The 11,636-nt window shown below is 39.9% G+C and overlaps 1 protein-coding gene across 1 annotated transcript; it reads right to left on the bottom strand.

The window, feature by feature from the left end:
• Positions 1-6,042: 6,042 nt before the first annotated feature.
• On the bottom strand, positions 6,043-10,686 carry LOC134188519 (uncharacterized). Its single transcript, XM_062656681.1, has 13 exons — positions 10,656-10,686; positions 10,418-10,614; positions 8,951-10,223; positions 8,753-8,881; positions 8,441-8,563; positions 8,163-8,288; positions 7,956-8,081; positions 7,227-7,352; positions 7,038-7,163; positions 6,839-6,964; positions 6,640-6,762; positions 6,439-6,564; positions 6,043-6,364 (listed from the first exon to the last, which is right to left on the bottom strand). Exons 1-13 carry the CDS (start codon positions 10,684-10,686, stop codon positions 6,279-6,281), a joined length of 2,718 nt encoding a protein of 905 aa, XP_062512665.1. The 3' UTR covers positions 6,043-6,278.
• Positions 10,687-11,636: the final 950 nt, after the last annotated feature.

The raw sequence follows: 11,636 nt of genomic DNA, 5'->3' as shown, positions 1-11,636 counted from the left end.
TAGGTGTGCAAATGTGATCAACTGGGAGTAGTTTGTTAATACGAGTCGTATAAACAAGATCCGTATGTGTACCATATTGGTGTACATATCCGCTAGAATAGATCCTTATGTGTATCATATTGGTGTACATATCCGCTAGAATAGATGGCAGTGTTTTTAAGATATTGTCAACCACAGCCTCTCTTGCCCATTTAATAATGACGATGTTCATTGCTTATCTGCCGTTTTGTACGCTCTTTAGATGTCCGTCAATTAATGGCATGTTTTCTTGTGCTACGTTCCATTATGGGCATCTCTATTTGTAGGTCAATTTGTAGGAGTCAGTGTGGGCCCATGATTAAAGGGGACTGTGAGATGACATCTGCAGTGAGCAGAAAAATATGTTGTTGCCATGTGGTAGTTGCCACTCGTTTGATGGATTCAACTCGTTGCGTGTCATTCTCCGTGTGTGCAGCTGACTCTCAAGTTGGTAGAAAGGCTGGCAATAATGTAGTTATTACCACAGCTGTTATTTCAGGAGATTTTTTTATAGCTTTCTGTTGAGAGCGCAAGGCCTTTTAGTATGGTTTGATTTGTTTGAACGCGTAGTTCAGTGGAGGTGATCGTGATTGCTGGAAAATTTCTGAAGCTAAAATGGGACAACGGCGTGTGTGTGCGTGTGTGTGTGTGTGTGTGTGTGTGTGTGTGTGTGTGTGTGTGTGTGTGTGTGTGTGTGTGTGTGTGTGTGTGTGTGGTGTGTGTGTGTGTGTGTGCTTGTGAAATGGGCTAGTATCGTTGATGGGTGTACTTGCGTGGGTATCTGTATATTGTTCTCTCTTTCCTTGTCGACTGTGCGAATTTGGTTGACGGTCTTGTACGCAGTTGCACTGCCGTATTCAGAAGAAGGCACGCTCACTGCTATTCTGTGGTATCTTTTGTCCATGGAAAAGATCTTAGTCTGACAGGATTGCGAGAAGGTGGGCTGATATGTTTTGAAAGAAAAAAATGTATGAGGTGATATTCTCTCTCTTTCGTGCACCAACATTGGAAAAGTAGGTAAGCATTGTTTGTTATGAGATTTCCGTAACACGGTGAGTGGGTAGGTCCGTGCGTCGCCCGTATACGTTGGGCAATTGTATGCAGTTACACTCCATCTATACCGGGATATGGATGACATCAGTCATCAACCCTCTTTGAAGTTTCCCACTCAGAAATCACGTCTTGAGCACAGAGCCCCTTCTCGGAATAATGTTTCCACACGTGCCTCGTCAGAAATCGGAATGTGTGTGCCTTGCAATGCGGTATCCTTGGCTCTAGTAGAGCCCTAGATGGGCTCTTGTATACATTGGGCTGTGGTACGTTGGGCTCTAGTATACAGATATCAATAAACTAAATCCATACTTCCCTCTTTCCTTTGGAAAATTTTATGGATACCCTTGCATGGAGGGTAACTGAAGTAGCCAATTGCTACGATTTTTCACGTCCTGATGCATGGGTAACTGTTTCTTGATATTGCGTTAACGTGTGCTCACGGACTAGCAGAGACATGCTAGACAGTGATAGTTACTACAGTAGATTACACATGTAGACTATACATGAAGGCATCATCATCATGCAATAAGCAAGAGTCCAAATCAGTCCCATGTATAGCCGATTTCTATGTAGTCAGTCTACATTAATTGAGTTTGATGTCCACTGGTAGCCTGGCCCTTCAGCCATGAAGTTCTGGCGACATCGCTACTAACCTCCAACAAAGTAGTGACCATACAGACTTCGACTTGTGACCGTAATCACATTGTAACAATAAAATTGATCACGAGATACCGTTGTGCGGTACCGCTTCATGCATTGCCTGATCAATTGTGTCTCGTGCATCTATACTAGATCACTACTGAGTCATCCTACAGATTGACGTCCTTTCTGCACAACGAACGGAGAATGACACGCAACAAGCCAGTCCATCTTATCACGAATGATGAATATATACATCAGTGATAAATTCTTGCATAAGAAATATGCGACAACAGGTAAAGAAAACAAAACAAAGGTTTCTTATATTATGAATAGCAGGAGTAGTCGAGATCTTGTGGTGCGAGCACCTTAACGACTGGGTATCCAAGGCCACCGACATTACAGCGCTTGTCTTGCGGGTCACATACTCTTACGTACAGTACAGCACGATGCTGGGCAAAGGAGTTTACTGTATGAAGAAACATCTGTGATCGACAATCCACCGTATGGTTTAGTAACCGATCAGAACTAGGAAGCAGACATTAAAACGCAATTATGCCAAAATCAACATTTTGTTATAGTTAATTAATTACGAAATTGGTTATGTTATGTAACTTAATCACTAGAAGTGAACGACAAGACTTTGATGTTTTTGACAAGCCACTGAAGGGTTAAGTTTTCTATTAACAGAGCATTAACATCGCTTGCATGTTATCAGCGAAGTATATTAAAGGGACATCAAATAATAAATTGTATAACTATTATTCTTTCTTATAAGTTCGATGGCTTCCAGGTATACGCGTGTATCATAAGCTGTTGTTGCTGTCATCTGTAGAATGTTTCAACAACCAGCGGCTCACTTCTCTGGAGAGGGAGAAGTGGTATTTACAATCTTGGTGAGTGTGTCTTGTTTGTATTTGCATTAAAAATTTCTGTTAGACGGAATCGATTAGGTATCCTAGAGAAACTCTGTCGTTTAGCGCTACGCTTACGCAAACTTGATTGCATAGCTACACAATTACAGTCCATCAGCCAACGTCCTGTAGGACCTCGCTTTTATTTTCTAGCTCGCCGGTCCGCACCCCCGCATATAGCTCCACGTGCTCCGCCACGACGAAATACACATTTTATTGCAATACACAAGATTAAGACTCATCGGCGGTCCCGGAAGACATGCGTAACATTGTATGACATACGGGCTCGTTGTTCGAACACCTGCGAAGTCAACAGCGCGATTTGAGACCTTGTTTGGGGAGAGGAAAGTTGCATGGTGAACGCCATGCTAAGCAGGAAATGGCAACTCAACTACGCACTGCAACACCGTTGAGTCGACACACCACTAGACGCCTTTCTCACTAGAAGCTTGTCTACCGTGCTATCATCATATGGTGTTGTCAGAAAACTAGCTTCTTTGAGACAGCCGTGTGCTCATATCTACGAATGCCACCTGTTGTAATCACCTTGCATTCCCGCTGATGCTAACGTCAAAGCCACGCCAGAATCGGCAGTGACTGAATGTAAGGCTACTGTACACACTGTGCAACTTGTCAAACTACTTGCTAGCGTATTCTACCGTTTAGCTTTTGGCTAATTAAATGTTGATCTATACATGTCTTGAAAAGAATTGTCTGATGTAATACACAACGCAGGTCTGTATCACAGCAACAAATTAGACTATTGAACATGTCTAGTACAGTATATTCAGGTAATGACTGTGCAACAATTAATCAACTATCAATTAATTTAATAACTATCTATTAATAATAACTGCAGTTACGTGCCTTATAATTATTGGAAAATTGATCTCATTTGCATATACTTGTAGTACATACTCATTATTCCTCTAGTAAATGAATTTATGGTCGTATGATAGTGATATTTGATAATAATTAATACTGAGTGATTATTGTTCACATTTGTGACACAAGCAAGACTATGGGTTGATTTGATTTCAATTTTCTGGATCTCTGCAGTGGTGCCACATCTAGCACAAGACTGGCAATCTCTTCCAGGATGAACAGTTTCTCCACTTCTTCTCTTCCCATATTAGATGCATACGTAGAGTATGTATTAAAATGCATGAACAAGCAGTTCAGCCTCTACATTTCTTCAACATCAATCCCCTTGGCTAGTTACGACTCCTTATATTATCAAAACACTAACAAGTATCAGCAAACTCGCAAATCAATTTGATAGAGTTACAGAAGAACAGAACAAGCGAACATTATGAACTCATATTACAAAGAAATAAAGGAATATCGTAACTCGTTGAAAACAGCACTCAGCGCAAAGAAATCTCAACAGAGTAGCGATATCCCATCTTGAAAGACTGCTGAGGCGCAGAACCGTGGTTTCTACTTGACGATTCCTTACTCCCATTACTGCACAGTGCATCAAGTTAGGGGTCAGAGACCTCCGGTGTTTGTAGATGCACACCAGATTTTAGAATGCAGTAAAACGCGATCACATGCCCTCTTTACAACTTACTAGGTTGTTGGTGAAAAAACGCCAAGAGATGGCAGTGTGCTCAAAAACTAGCGAGGCCCTACCACGTGATTAGTCGCAAATACGCTTATCTCTCGTCAGTTTTATTGGATAAGACTTAGCCAATATGTTGTCCTTTACGTGCACATCTTCTACAGACAGTGATCTTCGTCCTATTGTCCTTCTTTCCAGTAGATTTCCGAACGCAATCACGCCTAGGAAGGCGAAAAATAAATTGTAGCCTCGCCCCCGCAAAACCAAGCCTTGGCTGACGGACTGATCAAGATAGAAGGTTTGTCTGCAAAGCTGGATATGAGAGCGCTAGACAGTAGCAGCAAATAGCGTTAAAACAGAGTGCATATACGATGGTTACGTGAGAAACATTCCGTCAACGCGCGGTAAGTTAGGAGCCTCGCTACCATCAAAATGCTAAGAGACACTCACGTTGAGAAAATGTGCTCGTGTGTTATAAACGAAAGTGGATGCGCATGCGAAGATAAAGGGACAACTGCACTGCATGTGCACTTGCACTCATCACGTGACCTAATTAATTAATGCTTACCATTTGATCATCGATTGTTCACGCTGATATCGGTCGCATGTTCATACCTGGTTCTGTATAAAACGTAACCTATTTGGGTCTTTGACCTGAGAAAAGATGACGGGTTGGTTTGCGCACAATCCGAACTCTGCTTCAACTTGCGTAATTTTCCTTATTTGTAAGAGTGACTACACTGTAATATCCAGCTTTGTCTGTAGTTCAGCCCAACATTTCAACTTGACTGCGTAGATCTTGCAATCAAGTTTCCTGGGGCGTAGCGCTAAACGACGGAGTGTACGTTGTGAAAATCATTTTACGGATGTTCACAGCAATATATATATATATATATATATATATATATATATATATATATATATATATATATATATATATATAGTTAGGTCACAATCATGGTTAAAACATTTCGGGACTAGTGCTATGACGCTATTTTTGACGTCTTTGCTAGAAAACGTCTCGTCCGTGTAGATTGAAGGATACTGATATAGAATTTTAAATAGAGGCTGATTCTTGCTCATAGTAGTTGTTGTCACATCTGATTATTGTCATTAGTTATATTTGAGATGTAGTTAATATAAACAGGGCATCAAGTAAATTGAAATTTGATCCGCGCCAGCGGTGCCAAACAACTTAAGTCGTCCCTCTCCTTCAGGTACTAAGTCATTAGCAACAGTCATGTTTGTCTATGATAAATGCATTACTTAATCGTTGATATCTCTAAAGATAAGTAGACTCCAATCTTCGACTGGCTGAAGTACAGTTTGTGAAATGTGGTCAGGCCATGGCATGACCAGCCTAAGTGGTTGTTGTTAGTGACGTCTGTTCAATTGACTCTAGAGATAAAACTTTGCAGCTTGCTTCATCGCTTCTTGATAAAATGTTGCATGTTGCCTTCTTTCGACGCACGAAATAGTCGACTGAATACTGGACCTCTAGAAGATGAAAAAGTGCAGAACAACACATAGGCAGTAGAGAAGGCTCTACAACAGCAATGAAGTATGTCAGCTGATGGTACTTGTCAAGCAATGCAGTTTTAGAAGCGAGAATACAATCATCCAGTTGAGTTGTTGGAAACGAATACGTAAAACTTGGTTGTTTGGAACGCTCTTTAGAATTTCCAAGTTCGTTAAAATTTATGCAAATGCTGAGCTGGTTATCTCTACATTTCGATCCTAATTTTAAAATGATGGCTATAAGTCGCTGCATGTATATGCGGTATGTATTGCTGTAAACGATTATTTCGTTTTTCATAATAAATACGTTTATTAGTTAGATGAAAACTGCGTTGACGTGGAGATTTTATAATAATATTGGAATAAAATACGATACTCGTCGCTACGTTAGCAATATAAAAGTGGCAATAACAAATGATAAAAGCAATTGATACACCATGACAGTGACTACAACAGTCACACTGGACGTAAGATAGATTGTTAACTATATCTGTACTAACCATCTACCAAATAGAATACCGACCCTCTACTAAAAGTTACTGTCACATGCATGTGGTGTTGATTGGTAGCTGTTACGTTGTTGCTGTTGACTGTTCATCGTCTGCGACAAATAATAATGGCGACAGTTCGATTTCAATTTCATGGAGCAACTCTTGCGCTGCAGCAAACACACACAAACATGTTGACAACTCAAACCATCCCTTGATGGTGTGTAACGATCAACTTCCATACCACCAACGATTATTCTGTGTTTCCTTGGGTAAATCTGTTGGCGTAAACGTAAACATTGGGAGGCGTGTTCACGCGCCTCTACCAATTGTTTTCGTTTCATTTCAATAAATGCAAGATAATACAGACCTGCAGTCAACACCATTATAATTGTCTGATTGAGACACAAATACAAGTAGCAACATCAATGCAATCCATTCCTACCATTGGCTATGAACGGACTAGTCGGTAGGGTTTGTCGTAGAATAGACAGACCTGTCTCAATATGCACAACGGCCTCATCGAAATCTCCCTTGGAACGCAGAATGCCGCCAAGCGACACGAGAGCTACACAAACACACATCATCACCTCATATCAAACAAACACAACACACAATAGAAACCAACAGTAACAAATACTAACATTTAGCAATTTCCGGATGTTTCTCCGGTAAAGTTTGTCTACTGATGTTAAGACTTTCTGTCATGAGTTCCACCGCTTTGTCTTTCTGTCCAGTATGAATATACACGAGGGAAAGGTTATGATTCACTAAATGATATAATTCTCTCTTAATAGACGTAATGAATAGCAAAAAATGCAGAGAGAAATAACTAGGACGTACCAATAGACAAAGATGTTGCTCGTGCGGGCAGATGATGACTGAAAACATCTCCAGCTCTTTCAAACAATCGAATAGCTTCATCGTACGATCGTGAATGGTAATGGCATGAAGCAGCTTCTTGGAAATCTATGTACATGATGTAAGTTGACGAGTACATTATAAGAACTACAGAATGTGCGTAATCCGTACAGTCGCCCAATTCGGCATGGTTGATGGGCAGCGATGATGACGCTATTTGTAGAGCTTCATTGGCCAACCGCATCGCACGATCCATCCGGTCTTGCTGACGGTAGCAAGAAGACAGATGGCGCATTACTACAACAACACGTGAAATAATAAAAACGTTTTGTATAGAAAAACACAGAATCAATGTGTATCACTCCATGTTAGCGTCTACAATCGTCTCTTTCTCCATGTATTAAGTGGCGGATCAAGACGGAGGCAGTGCGGGCACGTACAACAGTTTGGATCCTTTAATCTTGAGTTTAGTAAAATATCTGAATCAATCGATAGCGTAATGTCCCAATTGGAAGCTAGATTACTGTTACTCCATTCCTTAATTAATTGTTGATGTCGTTTTATGTATTTCCGTTGTAACGGTTAAGTAAGTACAGCCTATAGCCGTATATTAGTGTAGTGATGGTCTATATATATAAATACGGTTTAATATGGGACACGCCCATACTTCAAGTATGTCCCCTCGTCTGGCACATTCTAGATCCGCCACTGCATATAATTAGAGCGACACTTAGCTTCAACATACAATACGTCACAACCAATTCAATACGTCCAACAATAGAATAAACTTTCCCTACTGTACTACTCTACGCTGACAGAATGCATTGCAGCTGATAAGCGAAAGTGATGTCTTATTTTATAATTCAACGTGTTTTGTGCTGTAAGTTAGAAAAACCTTACCCAGAGCTAAAGACGGATGAGAAGACGGTAATCGCTTTCTTTTGATTGTCAACGCTTCTTCGTAATAAGAGACAGCTCGCTCAAGTTGTCCATTCTTTTGATGACAAATTGCGAGATTTGAGATAACTGGAAAACAAATTGATTAATAAATTAATGTAATACACGAACAGCAACAATACATGAACGGTAAGTCGTTACTAAACGAACCTGTAGAGAGGCTCAACGGATTGACATTTGACTGTTTTCTTGTCAGAGTCAAACTCTTTTTATAGTTCTCTATTGCTGCAGATATTTTGCCCCAATCATCGTATGTCAATGCCAGATTGTTCAGAACTGAACAATGCATATACATCGAACAACAAAAGAAATAAATACGAGATGTACAATCACAACTCATTATCAACAATCTTAGAATCGATATATAAAACAAACAATATTATTTTGCGATTATTATCACAATTAATAAACATAAACGCCGACTGTACCTCGAGAGACGTATTGTTCTGCTAATCCTTGTTGTTTTATAAAGTCGAATAGTTCAAGATAGAGCTGCTCACTTGTTTCGAAATGACGCAAATAGCGATAGCAACTAGCCATGGAATTCAAAGCTGTAAGAAATGGATATATACGAATTTATACAATTTTTTGTATTCGACAATTTCAAATGCAATATTTATTTCTTAAGTTTTTCTTTCCCTAAAAACATTTACTAATAAATTTTAACATAATATTTAGTTTGGTTCCTTCGATGTTTCAAACTTGAAAAAGCAACAATCCTACAAATATAAAGCGCATACCTTGATAATGAAGAATTGGTTCTATTTGACCACCACTTTCTCGACTCATCTCTAACGCTTCTTTCAGCGGCTTCTCGGCTTCCTGGGGATTGGACAATTTCATGCGAACTTTTCCCACATCTATCAATGCTACATCGATACAAACACATGGTCACACTTACCATCCCAACAACAGTCAGTTTAGATATTGCAACTCACACGTTAACAGCTTGTCTTTGTCCATTTGCTGTGAATTCAAACGTTTTACTAAAGCAAGTCTTCCTTCACACAGATATTCCGCTTTCTTCACATGCTCATAAGCATCTGCCATAAAACAGGATACTTGTAATAGTTGCCAACACTCCTCGTCCAGTTGCTCGGATTGCAAAATATGAGAAGATACCACATATACGTGGTCGACTAGATCCGACACTTTCTTCTCGTTCAAACTTCTCATGACGCCGTCCAATGAACGAGGCACCATGTCGACAAGACATTTGCAAAGTAAACGAAGTCGATGAGCGAATGTTCCTTCTCTCATCATTGCTTCCACGACATTCTGTTGTACAAGACAGTGCATGCTGCACTCGACGTCATCGTTTAAAAGAGAAACGTTTGCCAAACGAGAAATGGCCTCATTCATCTTTCTATTACTATCTGAGTCAGTAGCATGCTTTGTACCGAAAGCTAGAGTCAACAGCAAACTTTTAGTAATCAATTTTCCATTAACCAGAGAAGCTATTTGAAGTATTGTGCTGGTCGTTGCGTCTGAATTCTTCATCACCTCTTCAATCTGCATGTCCCACGTCATAACCGTCGCTGTCTTCAATTTCTCTATAATTCTGTTGAGCTGTTCTAGTTCGTGTGGTCTTATGAGAAATGACGTTTGCAGTCGGGATAAGTTACTTCGCACAAAGTCTCTCATATTCGCAATCCCTTCCTCTTCGAGTGCGTTGGCAACATGTTGCAGTCCGCAATATTTTACAATTTCCTTCACATCGTTTCCTATCGTTCGCAGTCTTTCTTTTTTGTTATCAAGCAATTTTCCGTATTCCTCACAATTAATCTTCTTCTCCATTAGATATAGTCCTGCGTGACGAATAGCCAACGGCAGGCGACCAATCTGTGGAAGATTAACTAGAATGTCAGCATCGAACTTCTCTTTGGCATCGTCTACGATGGTACGCACGCTTTGCCCGTTTCCTTTCCATTCCATGAGAGCTTCGACGGCGTCATTCGGTTCTAGTACGTCGACGTGAACGATTCTGTCACGATTGGAGTCTAGAAGCACGTGACCGCCCCGTGCTCTTGTCGTCACGATGACATGAACTTGTTTGGCTTGAGTTGGTAAGAGCGATTCAATAACTTCCAATCTGTCGCAGCTGTCGTAAACGAATAACACATTTCCGGTTTGTTCTAGCTGGCGTAGGAAAAAGTTGTACTCCGATACCAAATGCCATTCTGCTGATCTCTCGTATGTCACGTTAGCAATCTAAATCAAAATTTAACAAAAATTCGTTTATAAATTTTTATAAATTCAAGTATATTTGCTCACGTTAATCTTGAGCGATTGATGGAAAGACAGAATTGATTGTGCATTAAAAAAATATACCCCACATTTGTAAGAACTTTTACGTTGTTGAGCGTATTTAGCAATGAGACGTGTCTTTCCTACTCCTCCCTGACCTGACACAAACTACAAAAATCTTTATTATTTCTACGTTCATCAGTGACCGAAACAGATGCTAATACCAATATTTGTTTCATGGTTGAGCGTTTGTCTTTATCTCCCCACAGCTTTCCTTCTATTTCACCTAGTTCTTTCTGTCGTCCACAAAAAATAGGAAAATTGAAAGCTTCTAGTTCACGTGGAAATTTGACTTCTGCAATAGAGCAAATAGGTATACTGGTATATTATTGTCACCGTGTACTGTATTATCAATTTCTATCACCATCTCGCTTTACACATATTGTCTAATTCTTGATCATCATTACTAGTGATTGCTAGTACATCTATACGCATGCGTAAAAATAACTTTGTTTAGATTTTGCTAAACGACAATATATTTCAATAAACATGCGCAAGCCTTTGTGATAATTGTAGCGTTGCTCTATACAGAATAAGTGCAAATCAAGTACTCTTATACAATAAGAAACGTCAGTGGTAGATAAAAACTGTGTTGCACTTCCTGTATTCTAATAAGAAGGAATTCGAGTATTTCAAGCCTCGCCCATTTTATGTCCTGTTTCGCCTGGCAACACCGCTAACTGAAAAACCTTTTCTAATTTGTTAACTAAGCATTAATTAATGCATGCAATCCATTATGGTATCAGTATTAGACAAGTAGCACAGCCACAATTTACTAAGGAAGTTTTCACTGCTCAACTGCTGTGAATACTTTATCAACCACTTGTTGTTTGATCCATTGACCGACGCAAGATATCGGCTCATTCCATTAGAATTAAAATGGTAAAATATATACATAGCGTTTATGGCAGTAGTTCCACAGAGTTTCTTTAATATACAGTATATGATATCGCCAGAGTCAACCCAAAAGTTTAGCAACGTAATAACAAGATTGCTTAAAGAAGGGTACAGCCGATTAGATGTGCCTTCTCAAAGAAATATTTTGTGACACTTACCTCCTCAACTTTAGATTCACTGTAGCATTAGTGCCATGCATGCGGGCATCAAATATACAACAGCATCAAGCAGAACGCGATTGCGAAATAAATGGATGGCATGATCTTGTAGCGTTTACGTTAGCAGAAAACCCACCAATGCACCAAAGATGCCAGCCACCAACTGCGGCAAAGCCTGGTCTATGCATGGCAGGCTGCCGCATATGGCATGGCAAGCCCCTAAGCGACGTCGTAAGGCAAGGGATGTTGTTTAAAAACGTTA

This window comes from Corticium candelabrum, chromosome 13 (genome assembly GCF_963422355.1).
Source record: "Corticium candelabrum chromosome 13, ooCorCand1.1, whole genome shotgun sequence".
NCBI lineage: Eukaryota > Metazoa > Porifera > Homoscleromorpha > Homosclerophorida > Plakinidae > Corticium > Corticium candelabrum.
The sequence above is the reverse complement of the archived record's forward strand: the minus strand, read 5'-3'. Positions and strand labels throughout refer to the sequence as shown.